Source organism: Athene noctua, chromosome 4, assembly GCF_965140245.1.
Source record: "Athene noctua chromosome 4, bAthNoc1.hap1.1, whole genome shotgun sequence".
Classification (NCBI taxonomy): Eukaryota; Metazoa; Chordata; class Aves; order Strigiformes; family Strigidae; genus Athene; species Athene noctua.
Genome location: NC_134040.1, coordinates 34,191,227 through 34,216,020, shown reverse-complemented (window position 1 = coordinate 34,216,020; position 24,794 = coordinate 34,191,227). Strand labels below are relative to the sequence as shown.

Genomic DNA, 24,794 nt, shown 5'->3' with positions numbered 1-24,794 from the left:
TTTAGCAAGGGCTGGCATCCTCTAGGCTTCACTTTCCCCAGGCCCACAATGTGATTTCCCCAGCTGATCCCTTAGTTCAGCTCTTCTGGGGCCAGCCATTGTGGCACAAACTATTGCACCCGCTCTCTGGCTCCCCTCCTCACAAAAGACTAAATATGTTCTTCCCACACAATGGTTGAACTCCACTGGCCCAGAGCCTGTGAACACTGAATGGTCTTTCTGATTCAATTAATTCAGCAGAATTACACCAGCCCATTACCCCCCACCTCATCCCATGGAAGCTTAAGAGATTGTTTCCTTTAGTGTTACCAAGACCCACAGAGCATCATCTTCCTTCACTGAAGCTTACAGCAAAACAAACTTGCTGAGAAAGTCCGTATCAGACACCAAAATATATCACAGAAAAAGCAGCAAGATTTTGCAAGGCTCAAGGATTTCCAGTTCATCAGTGACTAACCAAGAAGGAGCATCTCTTCTACTATTATGGTACTGTTCCTTCTTTATTTTTAATTAAAAACTTAGAATGCCTTGTATCTAACCCTCTGCAATTTTTCTTTTTCACTTACTGTGAAATAGCTGAAGCTCTCCTAGAGTATCGTTGCTTGTTTTAAGGATAAATAATTTCAGACATTTATGCCTAGAACAGAAAGAAACATTCTTTATAATAGAAAACACTGTATAGTTATTGTGTTGGTGAAGATGACCTTTATCTTACCAGCTGGGATCATTATTTTTCCTGTGATCCTGCAGAACAGTAAAGCCTTATGTAATAGCCAAAAAGAGTCAAGTAAAATAAATGCCTCTTACAAAAACATACGATTATCCAGCTGAAAGCCACAGTGAGACCCGATTTCCCAATGCTTGCCCCAATCTCCTGTAATATCAGTTCGGAAACCTTAATCCAATACACAAGGCCACAAAAAGCAGATTCACCCTTCTCTTTTCCCATAATGGAGAGGAAAGATAGAAACTGTGGCTGGTCTTGGAGGAAAATTTCACAAAGTTGTTGATAGAACTGGTAAAAGCCTGTAGCAAACAGGGCCTCCATGAAGGAAATAGAAATTCTGGGAGACAACAAAACCCATCAACTGATATGAAATATAGAAAATAATTCTAGCTACTAATGAGGTCTCATTCTGACCCTTCTCAAATTAAATCAAGGCAGTTCTTTTTGGCTTGAACTGGAGTTAAAGTACACAGGGCTCTGGGAAAAAAAAACAAAAAAACAACAACAACAACAAAAAAAAAAACCACAAAAAAATCCCAACCAAAAATCACAGCAAACAACTAAAAACCCAGATCTTGACAAGTAGAAAATAAAATCAAATGGTAGAAGTGAAGTATAACAAATCAACCAACTACATTAAGGTACTGTGAATGTTCTATTTTGAAACTGTTTTAACATGTCCTGAAATACTGTTGTTTGGGGGTTTTTCGCATTCAGCCGTCAAGAACTTACTGCCAATGACTTTTGCAGCTGTAAAACCAGTAACATCAGAGGGATACGATTCTCATTAGCAGCTATTTACTGGTAGAGAATGAGTGGAATAGTTTTATGCTTTGGTACTGATTTTCTTACTGCAATCTCTTCTTTTATTCAGATTAGATCTCTGTCTCAAACGCTGCCTTTTATTTTTATATATGTACACACACAAACCAGCTTATATGCATATATAACATGTACACACACACTCTCGCAAGGGCTTTTGAAACAGACCTAGACATAAGAATGTGCTGTACCAGTTGCAGAGTATCACTTGTATATCTTGGTTATAGAAAGAACAGACACTGCATGGAGAATTCTACATTTCTACATTTTTTTACACAAATACTTGTACACAAACTCTAACCAGAGTATTCATGCTGTGATCACCACCTGACTACAAGGACTGTATCTCTACAGCATTTATCAATGAGGATGTGAACATCAGCATTTCTTGCTAAGAAGCTTGGCATAGCACCAAGTAGAGACCTTTTATAATAATTACAAGACATCCAATTTTATTGCAGTCCAAAAAAGTTTAAACAGGGTGATTTAAGAAAAAAAAAACCAAACACATTACATGATTTCTCAATGATACTTTGGGGATATATGAATGAAAGCTTGATTCTGAGACTTCTCTATCATTTTAACAATTATGAAAATCAGTCTTAGACCATTTCACCTGACTCAAGGTTTTACAAAAGCTTATTGCCCAAGTCCTATCCTCATGAAATGAGCATTCGTGCCCATTCTACACAATGAGGAACTGAGTTCTGAAGCTGACCCATTGTCTTCTAGATCTCTTTTCTAAATGTAGCTAACATCCACACTCATTAGTGATGGCTGCGGATCGGGCAACTTCATCTAGAGTTAGGGCTAAGAACAGAAGCCTAGTCCAGTTTTCTGCCAATGCTAGAGCTGAAAGTAGATCAACCTGCAATTCTTTTGTTAAACATGAAACATCTGTCACCTTCAGCCACAGCCTTTGCAAGTTAATCACTTCTGAGAGGTGTTTCAAAAAGCAAGAGAACCTGCTAGGTCATAGCTGTGTGAAGTTTGCTATTTCAGTAGCTGACAACAATGCTGAATCAGAAATAAAATACAGAGACAGCAGCGACTGCACTTAGCACCTGTTCTTGAAATTATCTCATTTTTGTTTAAAGATGCAAACTTCTTGCTATAAGCAATGAGAAACAGAGAATGCTGGTGAAATTCTTGGGTGACTGAGCCTGACTGGTGTAAAAAATGTATGTGGTACAGCACAGCTGAGAAGGGCAGGAAAGACTAGCAGGCATGCCAGATGTCTAAGAGTGCTTGAAACAATGGCAAAAATTATGTCATTGATCAGTATTTCAAGAGACAGTTGACACACTGTTAGAATGGCAGACCTTCTGCAGTCTTTCTGTCAGGGATAAGCTCCCAAGGAGTCTCTCTGAGCCCCACGAGTGCATTGCCCAAGCTGCAACAAGGATGCCAGCAAGGAGTGAAACAACCCCTGAGCAGTAGTCTCCACAACTGAAGGCTGAAGGACACCAGAAGTCATCTCAGCTAAAACTTGAACTGTTGAGTTCACCTTTGGGTTTCCAAACAGAACACAGAATCATGAGCCTTTACATGGAGCTTTTAAAAATGTGCTCATCATAAGGATGAACGGATATTTAACTTGTGAGGGGGAAGTGCGGCTGTTTGCAAGTTCAGCAAAACAAGTAGATGGATGAGCATTCCATCTTTTAAAACTTACTGATGTGTCAGATGTTGCAGTTGCCCCATCATCACATGTCTTACAAGGAACAGCTGAGGGAACTGGGGGTGTTTAGTCTGGAGAAGAGGAGGCTGAGGGGAGACCTCATGGCCCTCTACAGCTCCCTGACAGGAGGGTGCAGAGAGGGGGGATGAGTCTCTTGAGCCAAGGAACCAGCGCCAGGACAAGAGGGAATGGCCTCAAGCTGCACCAGGGCAGGGTCAGACTGGCTCTGAGGAAGTATTTCTTTGCAGAAGGGGCTGTTGGGCGTTGGAATGGGCTGTCCAGGGCAGGGGGGGAGTCCCCATCTCTGGAGGGGTTGAAGAGTTGGGTTGACCCAGCGCTGAGGGATCTGGTGGAGTTGGGAACAGACTGTGTGAGGTTCATAGTTGGATTGATGATCGTTAAGGTCTTTTCCAACCCAGATGATTCTGTGATACACTTCTGTAAATCTAATCACAGGCTGAGATATTGCTCGCCATGCTCAGCAGGCCCCCTGATGCACACAGAGATAACAATGCAGGGCTGCTGCATGGAACCCATAGTCAGAGACACAACTCCTCTTCATAAAGCAACTTGCTCAAGTCCTGGCAGAGGCTCTCGTGAGCTGAGTGTACTTTGTTTGCAGCAGCTGCTGGATCCTACCTTGGCACGAGCATGGCCCACTGTCTGTGTTCAATGAGACTGAGTACATGAAAGCACCCTTAGCTCCGTCTCAGCTCAGCAGCAGTGTACTGTCCTCCGAATAAAGGTTGTTTACTCAGAGCAATTATCACATCCATGTCAAAAAAAGCAATTTTATTTTTTTTCTATTTTAAGCTGAGCTGCATGTATCCTGCTGAAAACCCACTGCAATTGAATAAACAACTCTGAGCTTTTGCCTCCTCCAAATTTCAGTCAAAACCTATTTCAAGCCTGAATGAGGCGGGGAGGATCTAGTGAGTGGACACCAGGTGCCCAAAGACACTCTATCACTCCCCCTCCTCAGCTGGACAGGAGAGAGAAACAAAAGGCCCATGGGTCAAGATAAGGACAGGGAGAGATCATTCAGCAATCACCATCACAGGTAAAATAGATTCAACTTGGGGAAATTAATTTATTACCAATCAAATCAGAGTAGGGTAATAAGACACCCAGACTTCCTGGGCTTAACTTTTTACTCCCAATTTTCTCTACTGCCTTACCCCACAGCAGCACAGGGGATGGGGGTTGTTATCAGTTCATAGCACACTGTCTCTGCTGCTCCTTTCTCCTCAGGGGGATGACTCCTCACACTCTTCCCCTGCCCCAGCATGGGGTCCCTACCAGAAGACAGAGTCCTCCACAAACCTCTCCAATGTGAATCCTTCCCAAGGGCTGCAGTTTTTCACAAACTGCCCCAGCCTGGATTCCCCTCGGTGTCACAAGTCCTGCCAGGAGCCTGCTTCCATGTAGGCTCCTCTCTCTCCACAGGGCCACAGGTCCTGCCAGGAGCCTGCTCCAGCGTGGGCTTCCCATGGGGTCACAGCCTCCTTCAGGCACCCACTTGCTTCGGTTGTGGGATCCTCCACGGGCTGCAGGGGGACAGCCTGCCTAACCATGGTCTTCACCACAGGCTGCAGGGGAATTTCTGCTCTGGCACCTGGAGAACCTCCTTCCCCTCCTTCACTGACTCAGGTGTGTGCAGAGTCGTTTCTCTCACATGCTCTCACTCCTCTCTTCATCGGTGATGGCCTTGGCCTTGGCCAGCAGCAGGTCCATCTCAGAGCCAGCTGGCATTGGCTCTATCTTCTCACAGAAGCCACCCCTATAGCCCCCTGCTACCAAAACCTTGCCACGCAAACACGATACACTTAGTGTTGCCTTCTCAACACCCCAAGCTGAATTACTGTTGAATTCTTAATTTCTTGGTCAAAAAAAAAATTCAAGAAATTTCACATTAATCTTTCGGCTAAGTTTTCCTACAGATTTTCCTGCAGAATATAGTGACTGCAGATCTCTAGGGAGATGTTTGCTTGCTTTTCAAACAGCTTCTTATGTAATAGTTCTTTACTGACAGTTCTATTAATTTTATATGTTACAAAAGCTTATTTTCAGAAATTCTGTTTTGTAGGGCAAATTTAGATATTAAAGCAAGAACAAAGCATCTTCACATTTAGATTCCAGGGTAAAAAAGTGAATGTGACAAGGCAGACCCTTCTATCATATGACAATTAGCTAATGCTTCATTTCTTCCATCACCATCATCTTAATTGCCATATATTACATACAACCCACAAGAGCTTTCTCATCTCCACATCTGCATAGGCTGGCTATTCTTTTACTTTAGCAAAAATGACTTTTCCTTTCTAACACTGAAAGACTAAATGAGCAAGTACAAAAACCTGTTGCCATGAACCACCACTTCTGCATTCTGCAGCAAAGAGGGCTGTAGGCTGGCAAGAAGAGTTCCTTGTGATTTCACCACCACCACCAACAGCTTTACCCTTCAAGCTGTAAATCCCTTGGCTCCTGCCTCACCAAACCACCTAAAAACCTTCACATGGATTACAAGTAGCAAGCAACAAGGTTCTCCTGGATTCTGACACAAGGTCTTGGCATACTGCACAACCAAGCCCCTAGAGCCTACCTAGAGTGACACCAACAGAAACACTCTTTTCATCCCTGGAGGGCAGAAGGGACAACAGGCCATTGTATAAAGATCTTATTTTTCCATCCCTGCTGAAGTAGTTGTTGTGCTTGACTTTGCAGCTTTTATAACAGTCATATCACCTTCCCCTACGGCTCTCCCTTCAGGAGGGCCATCAGCATTGGAAAAAAAGTCTGTGACTACGGCTACAGAACTTGTCTCAGTTTCCAGCCACCAATTGCAAACAGTTCCCTGTACTGGCTGCACAATGGGACTGGTATCACAGAAGGAGAGACAGAATTCCATGGTTAACTTAGAGTACTCAGGTCCACTACGAGGCACCTCAAAACTCCTTGGTCTGAAAACAGCGGCAGGAGACGCTTACTGCATAGAAATTGGTATTGCTGACATATTCAGGAAGGCAATACTTGCACATGCATTACAATTTAAGAGTGTGTTTTAAAATGCTACTTAATGTTTGGGGCAGAGTATCCTACTGAAGGAAATATTATAAATCCTTGCAACTTATCTCGACTATTGTGACCAGAAAAAAAAAAAAAGCTTAACTAGACTATGCTCCTATACTCCATTCAAGGTCGTCAGACTTTCCTAATAATTAAAAACTTATGCTTCTCATAAGCCACTGTGGGCTAGTGACCAGCAGAAAAATACAAAGCCCTGTCCTGCCACCTTAACTCAGATTTATTCCAATCACTGTTTCATTATTTGAACAAAGGTGGAAGGGGCAACTTTTACAGTCTATGACAGAGCCAAATTCAAAACCTGTAATTATAAATAAAATACAACATGTAAAGCTTTTCATTTATAGTTCTCAAAATACTTTACCAAAACAAACATAACAAATGAGATTTTTATTAAAGGAAGCTGTGATAGTTTTAAGCCCTGTCAGGACCGGAGACCACACTGCTGTCCCTCCCCCACCCTCAGACACAAGTAGGGTACAAACCCCGGGTTAAAATAAGAAATTTAATACAACAGTGTAATAAACAGTCTGAACAATAGCAATAACAACAACAAACGGTAATAACAATAAACAAGACAAAAGATATATAGAGAAATACTGCAAGGATACATCCAGCCCGCCATGCGTGCTTCCCGCGACAAAAGCCACAAAGGAAAGCTTCCCGCCCTGCGGAGCCGGACCTGACCTCAGCATGGTATGAATAACCCACCTGGAGATCCCTTCCCCCGCTCTGCTGGGGAAACTTAACCCTATCCTAGCTGAACCAGGACAGAAGCTCAGTTAAGTGACATGCCCAGAGCTGTGTTGCTCGCCAGGAGCAGAGAGGAACAGAAATCAAGACTACCTAAATCAAATATTTCTTTCCTCAGTCACTTGCCAGGCCTTCAAAAGGACAGTTTCTAGAGCTATACATTAAATTGGATTATGCCTCTGCATATCTGGCAAGTTGCCCTCATGACCCTCAATCTAACAAAACTTGCCTTGATCTGAAGTGATTGCCCATACACAGTCCAGTGAGGCATTTTGCATATGATCATTAGTGGATTTTGTTGTATTCTGTCTTTCCCTCTGACAACTTCTTAAACAACTAACTCTGTATGTCAGAGAGATAATAGATAATCAGGATAAGAGATAATTTGGGGACTAAATCAGTTAACTGCAAGAAAAATCGTCTGCACGCTAGATATGCCCGACTAATGAAGTATTTTGCTGTTCATCAACTAAAAGATATGGACTTTAAATAACATATAACGCAGGGATCTTCCAAAGTGTACACTTCAGTTCTAAGCACAGCAGTAGCCAGGCTGCTTTTGCAAGCTTCTACATCAAAAAACAATGTAATGTTCAAAGTCCTTGCTTCACCATTCTAGCTCCCATGAATACAAGCTCCCCCGGAATTCTCCTTTTAGGGTTTTAGGTTCCTCCCCCTCCCCAAGAAAAACAGTCTGGGTGAACAACATTTTAAAGCTATACACTGAGCCTCATGTGATTGAATACAGTTGACCTAACTGGTTGAAACCACTTGCAGCTTCTTCATACGCTAGGGAGTTCAACCAGCAGCAGACATGGTGTTCTTCAACTCAGGACACGGTGATACCTGTTTCATTAACAGGGGGTGAGGCAACGAAAAATGACATATGTTAGGTGGAAAGCGAAAATATTTTAAAGGGTAGCGGGGGTGAAGACTGAGAAGACAATTTCCAAGGAATAACAGCCAGTAAAATGAGAGCAGAAACATAAGCAGTGTGAAAATCCTACTGATTCTAGATGAATACAGGAAAAAACGGGAAAAAAATAAAAATAATAAGAAAGCAATACAGAAAAAAAAAAGAGTGGGGGAACAGAAACAATAAGGCTTGTTTATTTTCATTTTTCTCAGTGATACAGCTACAGCTATAGAAGCTTCCAGTTAATGTGCACTGCAAAAGTGAGAAAATTTGCTGGTGACATCTGAGGTAAAATTGAGTCTTTCACTCACACGAGAATATTAGCATAGACTGAAAAATTCCTAATTCATTGCATGCTCTTCCAGCCATCACAGCAGAGCTGGATTTGTTGCTTCCAAAGCAGGACTGCACTCATCTAAGGCAGCCTGGACAGCATTTCTGGGCTTCGAGACCGGCTAAGCAAAACTTCATCACTTAATTCTTCCTACTAGAGCCACAAAGGACAGCAGCCAGGACACACCTTGGCCACAGGAATGCCACAAACAGGCATTGTCTCAGAACTAAATAAAAAGGGACATTTTTCACAAAGTAGTATCTCAGAAGAGTGGATAAAGATTTACAGGGCTTAACCTATGTACATTTATAACTTTGCCCGTGGTTCACAAACACCACTAGAGTTTGTGAACAGAGCATGCAGCTTAAGTCCTGTAGAACAACAATAACCAAAATGTCCTCTAGATAAGCTGGTCTAACACCTGAGTTTACCTATAACTGGACACTACATGGAAATTTTGTGGGTCTTCAGACTAAGTTACAGCAGCCACTACGTTGCTTCCATCATTCATTTCTAGATCATTATACCCAAATCCTAACTTTGTTTCTCTTCATGTTGCTTGCAGAAAGGAAGCCTCTAAGCCCTACCACTGTACCATTAACTATTGTCCTCTACAAGATCTGAAAAGTATGAAGGCTGTAGCTCTCTTCATTTGTCTTGTAGGATCAGCTTTTGCTATTCCAGTAAGTCTTCATCATGCTATTATTACTGGGCACTTAATTTCCCATTCTGTGAATACTCTTGTGTTATCCTATTGACCTATACAAGTTTTTTATTTACATGCAGATATTGAATATATTTGTCTATTCTAGACCCATCCCTTAAATTACAACCTCGGAACCCATGGACAGAAAACTCCAGAAAAGGTACTTTTCTTCTTCTTTAAACATTAAAAGGCAACCCATATTATTAATCTCAAATATTAAAAACACATTAGCACATATGTAGTAGTTTTCAAATCGATTTAGGTTAAAAAAAAAAAGTAGACTCCCTAGCCCCAAGGATTAGTACCAGACATCTCATGCCTTGCACATTACATAGCTAGAAACAGAAGAGGACAAAATCTAAAGCTCACAACATAAGTTTCCCTTATTTGAAAGAATTACCTTAAATGAATCCCTACCTATAATCATTACATCCATAGTCATACAAACAATAAGCTCCAGTGACAGTCGAACTTGTGGTTATTGCTGCTCCAGTAAACAAGGAAGATGCAGTCCTTAATTTATCATACCAGGTGATCATATATACACTCAAACATGTAAGAATTTTAGCCACCACGTTTCATTACTCAAACACAGTATTAGATACAGCTGATCTTGGAAAAGTACATGGTGTGTCACAAGCCAGATACACAGCCCTGATGGTAATGAGACAGATTACTTCAACAGCTCTATGCCATACATGCATGCTAATGACAGAGTTCACAATTCTGTATTCATAGTTGATCTAAATTAAAATTTCTTTTTATTGCACCATTCTGGTGAACATTTGTGGTTCAGACACAATGGACCAAGCCAATAGATGTTTTGGAACAACTAAATTCGGAGCACGTTCTGTAGTAAAAAATGCAAAATCCCAACTCTAATCCCAGTTCTCACTCATGCTAACTCTTTTTTTTAGTTATGAATTATGTTCCACTTTCTGCAATTTTCCAGATGCATTTCATGTCAATTGGATGGTGCTCTGCATGATGAAAGCCAAAAAATTAACTTTTCCTAATGAAGTATCCAGCAGAACAAATTATGGTATAAACACTAGTTTGCAGGCTACAGTTGTCTCCCAAGAACAACTCACACAGAAAACACTTGCATCAAAACAAAACACTGCAATACCCAACAAATCATCAGTTCCAAGTGAATATGATACACAACATCCATCAAAGGCCAGCTGTCTCCTAATTACAGCTACATTGATTGAAATTTGACATCATATTAAGAGACCCTTCACAAGCAACTGAGTTTTAAAAGTTTATTTTATCCTGGGGACAAAGGTATAACAAAAAGCAGCAAGCTGAAAGCCACATCCAGACATCTCTGCATTGAGGTTGTGGTGCATAACGAGGCTTTCTGGTAAGACATGAGACACATCTTCCTCAAACTACCACTTAAAATACAGGCACCCATAATAGACAATGACTGTTTGGCGTTATATTTTCTAACTCTGTAGAACTGGAAGCCCTTCACAGAAGACTGCTTTTTGCTTAAAGTCATATGTTGTATGCAGTAGTGACCAAAGACATGTTAAAAAACCCTGTTCTTGAAACTTGATTTTCAAATGTTTTAATACCAGATTGAGATGCTTGGTAACACATAGATCACTTTTCTGAAGGTCTTCAAGACATGTGCATTTAATCTGGAAAAGCTCTTCATTGAATTTCTGTTAGATTTGAGCAAACATACAGTCTTCCCCTGAAAAAGTCAAGGCTGGAAATTACATAGTGAATATATTGCCAAGTACTTTTCCTGCATCAGAGAGTACACTAGGCAAAAGACAAACTTGTAAAACATTCAGATATCACCTTGACCTTAGGGAATAGGATATAGCTGATCTGCCAAGAGCCAAATTAATATTTCTAATCCTACTTTATTTTAAAATTTGTGTAACTATTTATTAGTGGAGAGTTTGTTTCCGAGGAGTCACGACTCTGCCCACACTAAAGCAAAAGCTATTCCAGCAACTTGGGCACTGAGAGGGTCTCATCTTCATAAATAAACCCCTCAGAAGCTCTAAGGAAAAGCAGCATCAGATGCCGTATAGTAGTAAGCAATAAGCAACACTGAACATTCATAGGTGTTGTTCAGAAATACATTAGGTGTTGCTGCTATTGGAAGTGCCTGTACTCGCCCAGCAGCTGCTGTGACACTAACAACAGCAGGAAGGCAGCTGCTGCAGCAAGAGCTAAGAGTCATTTTAAAACCTGCTTTCTCCTCAAGCATTTGAACCTTTTCCACTGAAGTTACTAGTTTTGCTAGTGGCTTGACAGCATGCAAAAAAAACCCCAACCCAAACACCTATGACTCCTGCTAGTGAGCTTATGCTACAGTAGCTGCCACCAAATACAATAGTTCCTGATGAATTCAGCTAGGAAGCAGTGATGCATCAAAGTAGATGAATACATTGGTTATGAAATAGTTAAGATGAAGTGAACTCCTCAGGACTTACTACCACAGCACCTTGTGGAAGGTGCTTTCTCCCCTTGCCCCTCTTTTCCCAGGTCTCCCATTTATCTGTGTATGAAGAGGAGTATAATGTCCTCCTTTCTCTGAGGTAAGTGATAATTACTGCAACCTATAAGAACCTTAAGTTATGACACAAAATGACTAATCAAGTATTTTGAGATTTCACAGGACACCCATATGCATCTATCTCCTATGAGATCTTAAACAGAGTTGCATCGATTTCTTCAGAAACTCCATCAATAAAAAGGACAGAGAAACAAACTTGCTGAGAAATGGAAATCACATCAGCTCTGAATTTCATGCTCTGGGCTAGTTTAAGAGGCACATTTACAAAGAAAATAAAGTCAGTGTCATGCTTTGCAATAGGAGGCAAAAATAACATTGCACTGACTTCAAATAAATTCTAAAATCCATTAACCTACTTGTTTAATTACTTTTTTTTAAGACTGAAGATATTCATCCTGAAGCCCCAAAGGAAGAGAACGCAGGGTATGTAGACAAGGGTGATTTGCTGCCCAGTCACAAAAACCTAAAACCAGAGGTATCAGTACCAGACACTGAGCACAGGGATGAGCCCCAGACCACTAGAAAACAAGGAAGAACTGGTAGTGAGCATCAAGTGAAAAATAGCCTAAAAAGCATCAATTTCCTTGTGCTGCACAACAAACCAGGTTTGGCTTCTGATAACCAGGACAGTGACTCTGGAAGCAGCAGCAGAGAACAGTCCAGCTCTGAGCATTACCAGTTCAGGAGGCATGAGAAACACAGCAATACAGCCAATCAACATGTTCTGGGCAACAAAGAAAATCCCATGGATGCTCTCAGTCTCCATCATGAGCATAACATGTGGAAATACAATAAAAATACAGCTGGCCTATCTGAAAAAAACAGTGAAAGTGATGAAGAAAGTGTGGAAGAAGAGAATGAGGAATGGGGTAAAGGAACTGATTACAGAGAAATGAAGCACAAAGGCCACCAGACAAATCAAAGTAACCAATACGAAAGACAGCAAAATGAAAACAGTATGCAAGCTGATGAAATCCCGAGAGATTCCAGTCAGCCAAGCTGGATAACCAAGAGGCATGGTCAGAAATTTAACCTAGAGGAAGAAGGGAGGGAAAACAACCAGAAGCGCTATAAAGAAGAAATCCCCCTCTCTCAAAAAACTCATAACGAAGATCAGGATGACAAGTGGCAAAGCCAAAAGAGGAAAGACAATATTCAAGTAAACTATCAGAGTGATCACGACACAGTGGTGAAAAGGCGAGATAGAGAAGACAGTGACATTGATGAGGATGGTCATGACAGTGGTGATGCTGACAGCGAAGATGATCTCAGCAATATCTGGAAAGAAGCTGCCTATGAGAAAGAGGAGAGAATCCAGAGCAACGACCAGGAGAGCACCAGTACTGAGCATGAAGGGGAAGGAACCCCTGAAGATGACACTGCAGTTCGTAGAGAGACCAAGTATTACCAAGATGTCAAAATTAAAGACCTTATTCACACTGAACAAGATGATTACGATCATGAGCCACCTAATTCTGACAGCAAGCAACAACTGGAAACGAGTAGCTCTGTTCAGAGCATGAATTCAATGGAAAGTGAAGATAAGGTAAATTCTCTTTAATATAAAGTTGGAATACTAGAAAAAGGTGGGGGGAAACCAGTCCCAAATTTAAATTTCTGATGATGAAAAGGACATTTTGGAATAAAACAGGTGTAATAATTCATTAATATGTAGAAGTAGCACCTCCCCTTTTATTCACTATTCATCTGGTGTACACTGTGTGACTTCACATATAACATTTAGATGAATTGTACCAGAATGGAAGTCTCACATAATAGCTCCAGCCCCGATGGGCTGTGTAATGAAACATACACATAAATATGGATACACAGGTACAAAACCTGGAAACCAGTCTCAAGCCAACTAGGAAAGCCTGTTCACTCCTCTCTCCCAAAGATTTTAAATACTACCATACAAAAGTGAACAGCTTGGAAAGACAGGGCTAGGGTCCAGCCTCAAGGCGCTGTTAGTGTGTATGCCCAGTACCACAGAACTTGCAGGTGTTCAGGCCTTATTGAACAACTGTTTCTCTCTCTCCACCTCCTACTTTTTTCCAAATAACAGAGCACCTTAATACTATCAGAGGCTTTATGCATTTCTCACACATTTTGCATAGCAACCTTTCTGCTGCAAGCAGAGCAAACTGTGCCTCAGTCAGCTCTACATTTGTACCTAAAACATTTTTGTCCAAGTATTTTTTTTCCCCCCAATATTTACCACAACTTCTGCTTACATTTCTGACTGTACAGGTTAAGACTACAGGCAGTTCCTATGGTGAGATGGAAAGTGCAATCAACAGGAGTGAGAAGGCTCTCCTGGGTAAGCCACAAGCAAAGCCAATCATGTAACTGCTAACTCTCTGCAGCTGGGGAATCTGCTGGTCTGCATTTCTTTTCTGCTTTTGGCAGCATGTGATTTCACATGACTGGACTGTGCTTAAGCATAATCCTGCAGGGCAGTTATGTTCCCAGAGAATCCCTTCCATACACCCTTGGATTTACTCATTTGTTTATGAAAAACATTTGTAGACAGTGCACAAATTTGTGCATCAGTTATACAGGAATGGGAATTACCTTGCATTGAAACCCTTCTGTTTCAGAACAGTAGCTTGAATTCAGCTAGAAGCGGGACAAGTGCCAGTGCTGGATTCAGCAAGGAGACAGATGGGATATGTTTCACCAAAGGAAGCCAGAAGTAAACGTCAATCCTTACAGAAGAAATAGCTTTTTCTGAGAAATTTATTTCACCATCCAACTCAAATCTGGGACTGCTAGAAGTGTCACAGAAATTCTCATTTAAAGTTTGGCTTTATTCAATACAAGATCCAGCTGCAGTTTAACAAACTTACAAAAAGCACTTGACTTCTTGGTGAATATTGGGCTGTATTTTGCTTTGACTGTCAGTAGTACTGACAGAAACTCTTGGCTTCATCCCATCCCCTCTAACACTCTCTCCTTGCTATGATTGCTAGACCCATGTAGGAACTTCCACTGCAAAAGAGGTAAAGTCTGCCATGCAGACAAACAAGGGAAACCCAGCTGTATTTGCCAAGATCCTGCTGCTTGCCCTCCTACTAAAGACTATGAGCACGTAAGTATTTCATTCAGTGCACAACATGGGGGAAAAGTCAACGGAAGCATTTACAAGATAACACGTTCCCCTGCTATTATTTAGAATAATTCTACCCTCAAAAGCATGCAAGTGGGTTTGGGTGATTCCAGTCATTGTAAAATTAATTATAAAGTACCCAAACTGACTGACCATAGCTTGAGAATAGTATGAACACATGTAGCTATATAGTACCTAAAGTGATCTGCTTTACTTAGTAACTCAGGGATTGTAGCTTTTCCTTGTCACTAAAAGTTCTATTTATCTATTTGATATTTTAGAGCATATACTGAATACAGGTACATATCTGGTGAATAATCCTCAAGATACTGTATTAGTACTGCACAAAAATAAATTCCTGTCTCAATACTGGGTGTGTAAGGATTAGCTAGCTGTCTGTACTTATGTAGGCATGTAACAACTACAATTTTCAATACTTCTGATCACATGCATTCCCTGTGGGTGTACACAACTGCTACACCATATGTTAATGATACTTTTATTATTGTAATGCCTCTATGAGTGACCAGAATTTTTCTCAACACGGTGGTGGTGGTTTTGTTTTTTACCCCTCCTCTAGGTCTGTGGTACAGATAATAAGACTTATGATGGCACATGTCAACTCTTTGGCACCAAATGTCAACTTGAAGGGACAAAAATGGGACGCCAGCTGCACCTAGACTATATGGGCTCCTGCAAATGTAAGAGCCAGTAGCCTTAACTACCAGCTAGCCCCGACTTACCTGCTTTTTTCCTGTGTTCTGTCCCTTCCACACCAACTATCTGCTAATTAAGCCCTTCAAAACCTAAACATGTCTGAAAATAATTTTTTTCTGTAAGAGTATGAAGTATCTGAATCCTAGAAACATCCCTTCCTGTGCTTACACCAATTTGTTGTCAACCCTGTCTTCCCCCTGCACGTGCTCCCATTGCTATAAGCATCCAAAGATATTTAATACCTTGACCATAAAGACAGTATGTACAGCCAGTTTATCAAAACGTCCAGAAAAAAAAACACAACAAAAACGCTAAAAAAACCCTATTTGGATGCCAAATCCAGAAATCAGGATCTAGAAGCTGGAACTGTTTTCCAAGCTCTTAAATTGCTACATACCCTAGGAGGAAAGCGCACGACCAGCCAGAATATTCCTTTGCTGTTGAGAACTCTGCTTTCACGCAACTGGCTGGTAAGAGTTTCATTGCACAACTCTGCTCAGAAGCTGCATAGATATGTAAAGAGTGTGGCTTGCACAACTGTTTAAGCATATGCACTAAAGAATTGTAGATTTATAGTTTAACCCATTAGTTGCATTGCCAATTTTATGTATTAATAGCTCCATCAATTTTAAGCTTAACTGGAAGTTTGCTAGTGAGAATCAAATCTAACAGATGACTCATTAACAAAAGCTTTCATGTTTGGCACAGACATCCCCCACTGTACTGATTATGAAGTGGATCAGTTCCCCCTCCGGATGCGAGACTGGCTCAAAAACATCCTTATGCAGTATTACGAACGTGATCTGGATACTTCCGGATTTCTAACTGAAAAGCAAAGGAGCAAGGTCAGCAATCCTTTTCAAATAAGACCATGCAGTTACATTGTTAGAGCCGAACTAGCCATGTAAAAAAAAGTGATTCACATCTTAAAAGCTCTCCCATTTCCAATGAACATTCCCTTTCTGGTTAAGGCAATTTAGACTCAATTAGATTCACAAGTTGCAAAACACACATGTCCACTGTCATTTAAGCTAAGACACATTTCTGCTATGACTGTTCCTTTCGTCCAAGCAAATGCAAGCCAAGTGGATTACTTTGAAGCCGGTGTCTACAGACAGGAGGCATAAGTCAGAATTAGCGCACACCTAGATTAACATAATTTGCTTGAGAAGACTCAAAAGAGCTTCACTTCAGGGACATGCTTTGTGACAAACCTCTTGGAAAGATCAACTAATATGTAGCAAAGGATAACCCAATTCATGCAGTCAGTGACATTTTCCAAAGGACTTAAGAGAACTCGGCAGCCATAGCATAAAATGGAAGGTCTGGGTATGAATGATTAATTAAAACACAGAATAAGAGGGAACAGCCAGTCAAGAGCTCACCTGTGGAGTGCCACGAGTTGAAAGGACACGGGCCATTTGGCTTTTGTTACATGACCTGCAATGGGAAGGTAGGGGACAAAGTCTGCTGGCGATGCACAGGTGTGCAGAGGAAGGACAGACAGGCTCATGAGAAAGAAAACTGCTCCAGGCCTGTGTGAGACTGAGCGGCTGGGCAGTCACACAGCAGGATTTGAGACAGAATTACAATATAGAGTTTAGGGGACCCTCATGGGGGCTGGGGATCCCTGCCTTGGACCAACCAAAAGTAGCTCCTCTTCTCAAGGCACACATGGCCATCAATCCAAACTACCTGAAAATGGACTCAACAGTTAAGGGTATAGTTTGCACTTTTAAATCCAGCCACATACACTGTCTTTCTACACCATGATATTCAAGGGTTAGAAAATGACACAAGTTTGACACCTAGTTTTAAGAGAAAAGTGCTGCTTTCTACCATCCAGTAGACCTACAGCATCATGCTACATTGGCTTAAAATGGAGTAAGCGTATCTATATTTCCATTTGCCTTTTTATTTTTTAGAGAAGAATTTATGTCAAGTGAATTGGTAACAGTAGTTTGTTTTTGAACATATAGATGTCATAACTGCCTAAAGTGCCATAACTATTAGAAAATACTTTAAATTAAACCAAGACCTGGGCTGCTTTAATTCTGGAGTAGGAGGTGCATGCAGTAGGTCACAGCAGGTTTATACAAAAATATGCGTGAGCGAAAAACCAAAGACTACTTACATAGTTACCAAGAGGAATATTGACTTTTGAGGTGGCTTATTTCACATGAAAAACTGAGTTACTTGACTCAGGGCAAAATTGGTTTAAACGCCTACCAATCTGAGGTTACTGCCCTGCTTAGCTGATTCTGATGATTAGGCCACAGGAATTTCACATCCTTTCTAGTCACTACCAAAGTTGATGCGGACAGCAACAAAAATCATCTGGACTTCTTGAGGCAAGATATTCATGCTGTTTATGGTCACAAACACTAAAATCCACTTCCCCAGTGGTAATTTATCAAGTTTCATTTTTCCAAACCACCTCCTTGCTGGACAGTTCTCTTCAGGATAGATCTCATCCATAAACAAAAACCATCAATTTCTCTGTTGTGTTCAGGTCAAAAAAATCTACCAGAATGACAAGCGTCTCATGGCTGGCGACCACGCAGTTGAGCTGCTCCTGCATGACTTTGAGAAAAATTATAACATGTATGTGTACCCTGTGCACTGGCAGTTTCATCAGCTTGATCAGCACCCTGTTAACAGGTAAAAAAATAAATCTTTGCAGGTTCAGTTCTGATTTGCTGTTCAAGCTCAGGCTGGTTTACTTTTCTACACCACCCAAGGGATTCACTACATACAGGACTAGTGCCTCAGATGACAGAAGCCAGTATCCCCCCTCTAACACAGAACTTTTCTAGTTATTTTGCTGGAGTCATGTCTTAGGTTAGAACTGCTATCCTCTTGCCTTTCATAATCATCATGTATTATACCTTAAGCTCTACAGTGTCTTAATAGCCACTAATGCCCTGATTCTGGAGGAAAACAAGGCTCATGAGACCCTGTTTCTACTGAAGCTAAGAGCAACAGGCTAAATACAGAGGCCTGTCAGCAATAATTCACTAGTGAGGTACCCATAGTTTTCAACTACTACTACAGTAGTCTCTCAGTTTAAGGTGGAGATATAGTAAAACAGCATCAGTGTCACATTTTAGAGGAAGCCCCCAGGCTTCTGAGGACGTAACAGACTTCAGGCTTTTGGTTATGACATTCAGTGGTGGAATCCACGTTTCAAGACTGCAGGCCCTCAGTACCTCATGCAATCACAGCTATGGCCCTAGAACATAGCTAAGCACCTTTGCAAGCTTGATCTCCTGAAGATTAATGGCAAAACTCCACATCTGATGACTCGGTGAAGAAGTTGGTAATACTTGTTCTAAAAAAGTGTTAGTGAACAAATACCAGTTAAAACACTTTTGTTTATTGTAATGACAGAAGCACCACAACAGAATCCACTGGGGCATCTCTGTCAAAGCCACCATTATCATCTTCTAGCAGCTTAGAACATCTTTGATGATCCTGATGATTTAATAATGAAATACAGCTCTACATACCTGCTCTTTCTTTCAGATTATTAACACACTCTGAGCTTGCGCCATTGAGAGCCTCCCTTGTTCCCATGGAACACTGCATAACCCGTTTCTTCCAAGAGTGTGATGGAGACCAAGACAAACTCATTGCTTTGAAGGAATGGTGCCACTGCTTTGGGATTAAGGAAGGTAAACTTGAAAGAACAGGCAGATGTACAGGACAAAATGTTTCTATCAAGACTAGGTACATTCTCAGACTGCAATGTATAGGAAAAAAAAAAAATTTAGCCAGAAGCTCATGGTTACTGTGCACAGAGGCAAATGGAACAGTAATGACAAGACTGCAAAAGGTGCAAAGCTTCGAATCATTTTATAAAGACAGGAAAAATTGACGTAGTTTGTACTAAATACCAAATAATTTCCTGTGTGGAAATTCCTGTCTGAACCTATGTTCTGCATATCTGTCTCTCAAGAAACACTCTATGCTTCAGTGCCAAAGGAGAGGCAAAGTGTGCTTGTACTTTTAAATCAGTGGTCAAAGCATATTGACTGAAAGTCCATTACACATCTCAAGCCAAGTAGGGAAAACCACCAAGACCTCTCACTGATCAAGTAACTACACTCACCTCTAGATTACTACATACAACACAAGTGCTGTCATCACGCTGTAGTTGCAGGCCAAACTGTCTATTTTACCTAACCTGTCAGATGCAACACACACTCCCATGGTGCCCACCGGACTGCACACATCAGGAGGCTTAGGCAGAGGCAGGGACAGATTCTGAATCCTAAATAAGCCCAGCATATATTTGGTTCAGCTCAATCCATATCGAGACTTCTCTAGGAAAGTGAAAAGCTAGGTAATACTGTACTGGCGACATGTCTAGAATTAGGAAGTAGCTCAACAGAAGCTGTCATGTTAGCAATTTGAGATTTACATGACTACATTCAACCTCAGCAATCTACCTCCTCCTGATCTAGCCCTGAGTGACAGCTGAACTACACTGCCAGTCATTAAGCAAGGGTAGAAGTAGGACATGTGGTTAATCCTAGAACAGTTATGTGACAGGAGGTGTTTGGCTAAACATGGGACTGAAGAAATGTGTTCAAAATCCTTAGAAACTCCCTAATTTTAAGCGGAGGCTGATTCTGGTCAGAGGTCAGACATGCAGAGCCTTCACTCTTCACAGAATTTTTTCCAGCTCTTCTGATGACAATTTACCAGTCACAAACCACATGTGGAAGTAAGCTGCGAGGAGTCATCATAATACACAGGTACTGCTGCCAATGACTGTTCATCCACAGACAGGTTTAGGATCAGTCATTTGTGAAGAAGGGAGGAGAAAGGGATTCCTGGCTCACAAACAGATCAAGGACACCTAACACTGGAAACAAGAAAGCACCTACCAAGAAGGATCTTAAATGAATGGCTTCTGAATGATAGCAGCAACCAGACTTATTTTTTCAGCAATTGCACTTCCCTGCATGAGCACTCTGAAACTTTAGCGTATCACTTTCTTGATAGTGACACAGCATAAAAATGTCTCTTTGGCATCAAATGTTAATAACATTTTCTTCTTTGTTGCAGAAGACGTAAATGAAAACCTCCTGTTCTGAGCCTGGCTGAACAGAATCCCAGTGCTGCATTGAAACTGGTGAAATACGTGAATCCCGTTTATTTCTGTAATTAACAGCTTCATAGTTTTCAGGACAAAGGTGGCATAAGGTTCACTGCATTCTTACCAAATAACACAAGTACAGAAAAGTTCTACATTTTTTAACAGCAGAAAAATTTAATTACTCCAAGCGGTTCATACCTAAACAACCAGTATTTTCCCATACATGTATACATGAGCTCTCTGAATCAATAAATAGTACTAACCTGATGACTGAGCTGTTCATGAAACTCTTCAGTAGGATAGTAGGATGTGAATTTTACCATACACTGAAGAAAATTATCTTGAAGTAGGACTTGTTTACTTACTGTATTGTCAGTTTAACATTCTGTATAGAAGCCTCAAATAAAATAAAAGTCTACCTAGATATATGGGGTTTGTCAGAACTTTGTCAAAGAAAAGGTGGCAAGGCAATGGTTCAATGGAAATCTCATTGTACATTTAAGGGAGAAGAAACTAGCGTGTAGATCATATAAGCCAGTCATTAAACCATAATTCCTAGAGTGCATGAAAAAAATCAGCACTTTTCAGATACTTCTTCCCCTACCTCTTGAAACACAACAGTAAAATAGTACCAAGGCCACAATTCTGCGGGCAAACTGTGTAATGAGCTAATTGCATGAGCATGGTAGGTGTGGATGTGTGTCAAAAGTCTGATCAGCAACAGGACACAAGGAGCAGAGGCTATCACAGCTCCAACACCTCCTTATTCTCCTTAGCAGGCACATTGTTCCTTCCTCGCACAGAAGCACCAACTACTACTACCATTTTTCCCAAGAAAGAAATGCTAACTGTTTCTTTCACCATCTTCCAACTTTTGCTTGCCTGAAGACAGGCACAATTTAGGCATAAAAAAACCAGATAAAATGAGATTATACCTGAATCCCATTAACTTCGTGATTTTAAACCAAGCACTTCACCCAAAACCAGGCATGCTCTGCTATAAACAAGAAGCCCCAAATGCTATTCCTACAAAGGAAGATCAGAAAACGCATTTCCAATGAAAAAAAAATGGGATTCAGAAATGCTGTTTTGGTAACTCAAATAGTGGAAGTCCACTCACCCCTCATTAATTTGCTCCTCTTAGTTCAGCTCCAGCCTGATGCCCTGGGAGACAATGAATCAAGTCACAATTATTTTCAACACAGGAATTTCTTATGCAAAAGATTCTTTCCCACCAAAACCAATTTCACCAATAGTCTCTCCTGTCATCCTGACTTGTCACCCACTTCACATTCTGTAACATCACACAGCAATGTATAGAAATCAACAAAAGCATATTCTCCACATTAATTCCATTTGAAAAAGATCCTTTCTCTGGGACTTCAAATGTCTCAGAAAAAGTAATTTTGACGGCATTTTTTCTGCCTGATTGCAGCCTATTGCTTATTTGCTCTTTCTACAGCAAAGAGTCAGCCACCTTAAAACAATCAAATATAGTTCACACGAGGACAACTCGTAAACATCCACTGAGGCCAATAGTCACCATTGCTCCTCTCAAACCATGTACTAGAAAAAGATAAAATAAAATTTAATTTATCGGGGCAAACAGGGAAGATTTTGTTTTGAACAATCCAAGTTTTGACAGGGTAAACAACGACCATCACCAAGATGATTACAGGTGTAGATATATGAAGCACATAACATATTAAGGGCAGATCAGCATCCCACCTGTTTGGAAATTCTCAGTGATGCTGCCACTTCCACTTTTCCACCACAAAACACAGAAAAGGAGCATTTGCTAATGTATGCAGAGATAGATGCTACGGTCACAGTACGAGAAAAATTTTCACCCAAGTTCACAAGTGGGCAAGTACCACCAATATTTAATCTACAAATTATAAGAACATTAAGAATAAGGGCGATAAATGAAAGCTAGTTTCCCAACCAGTACTTTAATTATATTGTTACTATTCTACATTAACTTATAAACACTTTATTATTCATTTTGTGAAGTAGGTATGATAAAGTCAGTGAATTTTTTTGACCTTCTGTAGACTTGTTTCCATTTAGTTTTAATGAACCTAAATTAAACACCTGTTAAGTATTTTCCCTTTCCACAAGGGAGAATCAATGGTGAGATCACATTCCTACCAAGACCCAGCCACCCTTTGAGACACATACAGACACACACCCATGTTGACATACATATGCACATATAGAGAGCACACTCACAAATGCACTCATTGCTCTCTCAAACCATGGCACAATCTTATTCACTGCATGCAGCGGGTTATAACACAAACAGGACTAAAGTTATCTGGCCTACTGACTTACTATTTCAGCTAAAACAGTAGGTTAGTGTTAAGGGAGAAGAAAAGCAGATGGGGATACATGTTTTTAGACAGGTCCATTAAGGGATATCAAAGTCCAGGATGCAGCCACAACTTCCAACCCTAATGAAAGGCTAACAACACATGGGATATTCCAGGAGAAACATCAACCTGCACTTCCTCTCTCCTCTTATTCTAAGCCAAAGCACTCATTCCTACAGACGTAACACTTGAATCCTTCCCTCTGATCCAGGACAACCACTGCTAAATCTTCTGGAAATCCAAGTCTGGCCTCAGGACCTAGAATCATATGTGTCAGGGCAAGTGTCTATCAGCTACATGCACTAATCCTGGCAACAATAAATTCAACAGAAAGGGCTTGCTCTCATCTTAGGTCTCACTTGCTCTGAGGTAGGATGTTCAGCTCTCAAGGCAAGTATGAGCTCCTCCTCCATTAAATGTGGCTTCTTTGGGTCATTGCAAGTAGAGCTTTCCAGACAACACAAATAGGCTTCAAAACAGAAAAAAAGTTAAGCTGTATTTTGTTAGTTTAAGCTTAATACCAGACCATAAATACCACAAATAAGCAACACTACCTCTGTCCAGTTTCCACCAACTGACACCAAACAGCAGTTAACTCACAAAACCTTTCCTCCAAAATTTAGTGAAATTACTCAGTTAAATGGGCTCCCTCTGTGCAAAGCGGTGCAAGGATGCCATCCAGTATTAACAAACCAGAAAGAAATAGCTGCCAAAGGCAAGCTGGCTTGTCTCTGAAAAGAAACTTAGCAATCTAAACTTCCTTTTCAAAGAAGCTCAGTCTCCTTATCAGTGCTGTAATGACACCAGATGTGTTTGCATTCATTTCCAGTCCTCCTGGTTGGTCACATGGAAGAATCCAAAGAAAGGAACACAGGAGACCCTGTGGATTCTGGCTCATGCCAAGAGGGGTGGGGTTGCACTTTTACACTTTGTGGCAGACACTGATCAGCTCTGCATGAATGCTTCCCCAAAAAACCATCCTTACACTGTAAACTTTGGATTACATGTTCTTCCTCTCAATAATGGCCTTGCACACACTCTACAACAGAGCCAATTAGCATTTCAGCAAATTTCCCAAATATATCTGAAGCGTATTTCCACGTTTATCTGGTTTTGATTTTTGGGGAGGTTTTTTGTTGGGTTTTCTTTTGAGTTTTTTGTGCAGGGTTTGTTTTATTGTGGGAGGTTTTTTGGTTTGTTTTTTTTGTTTGTTTGTTTTTGTTTTGGTTTGGTTTTTTTTTAACACAGCCACTCTTAATAGTTATTTTCACTGAGGATGTGGACAATCTTTCCAACTAGTCAACAAATAACTGCAAAAACAAACATGCCAGTGTAGAAAATCCCATGAAAAACATGTTTTTTTCTTTTGCTGTTTCATGCCTGTGCTTTATGACCAGCATCTACTCTACTGCCCCCACAACAGGCAAACAGGATGCTTTGTAACAAATTTACAGTTCACCTTGCATCCTTATCATGCTGCAAGTGCATGTGTGATCCAAGGAGGACTTTATGCCCTCAGACATATCCCCAGAAAAGAGCATGAAGATGAGTTGACGATGTCAGTGGTCTCAAACAGATCCAACATAATGCCAACTTCCGAACTGCATCCTACAAGATTTTCCCCAGATACACAAATTAAACTTCTTAGTTACTGGTTCAGATTCTTCTACTAAAATAATAAAACAAAAGGACCAAGCAAATATTGTAATTGAAAACTTTAGAGAATGGTCTTTCAATAGTTTTTTGCTTAACCTGCATATAGTCAGAAGACACAGCTTCTCAAACTGCTGGTACACAGCTGGCCTCAAAAGGCAGCAGTGATTAATTCACAAGCTCTGATTTCTTCAGGAAAAAGGAGGTCATTTTTGAATTTGTAACACTCCCTTCCCAGTTAGCAGCTTCGGTACTCTAGGCATTATGAACCAAG

General features: G+C 40.8%; 1 protein-coding gene across 3 annotated transcripts; it reads left to right on the top strand.

Moving 5' to 3' along the window:
* Positions 1-254: 254 nt before the first annotated feature.
* SPARCL1 (SPARC like 1) lies at positions 255-24,794 on the top strand. 3 transcript variants are annotated; one of them, XM_074904971.1, is made up of 12 exons: positions 255-486; positions 8,196-8,271; positions 8,883-9,000; positions 9,130-9,183; positions 11,945-13,111; positions 13,816-13,885; positions 14,538-14,656; positions 15,255-15,375; positions 16,100-16,236; positions 17,904-18,052; positions 18,917-19,065; positions 20,465-24,794. In XM_074904971.1, exons 3-12 carry the CDS (start codon positions 8,947-8,949, stop codon positions 20,491-20,493), a joined length of 2,049 nt encoding a protein of 682 aa, XP_074761072.1. In that variant the 5' UTR covers positions 255-486; positions 8,196-8,271; positions 8,883-8,946; the 3' UTR covers positions 20,494-24,794. The 3 variants fall into 3 exon arrangements, with proteins under 3 accessions (XP_074761072.1, XP_074761071.1, XP_074761073.1); XM_074904970.1 differs by lacking the exon at positions 8,196-8,271 and having other exon boundaries at positions 20,465-24,793; XM_074904972.1 differs by lacking the exons at positions 8,196-8,271; positions 8,883-9,000; positions 9,130-9,183.

Bases quoted from the DNA above. Each gene is read 5' to 3' on its own strand.
- SPARCL1 (XM_074904971.1), top strand. From the start codon at position 8,947: ATGAAGGCTGTAGCTCTCTTCATTTGTCTTGTAGGATCAGCTTTTGCT. The intron at 9,001-9,129 runs GTAAGTCTTCAT...TGTCTATTCTAG, and splicing joins GATCAGCTTTTGCTATTCCA to ACCCATCCCTTAAATTACAA. The intron at 16,237-17,903 runs GTCAGCAATCCT...TGTTGTGTTCAG, and splicing joins CTGAAAAGCAAAGGAGCAAG to GTCAAAAAAATCTACCAGAA.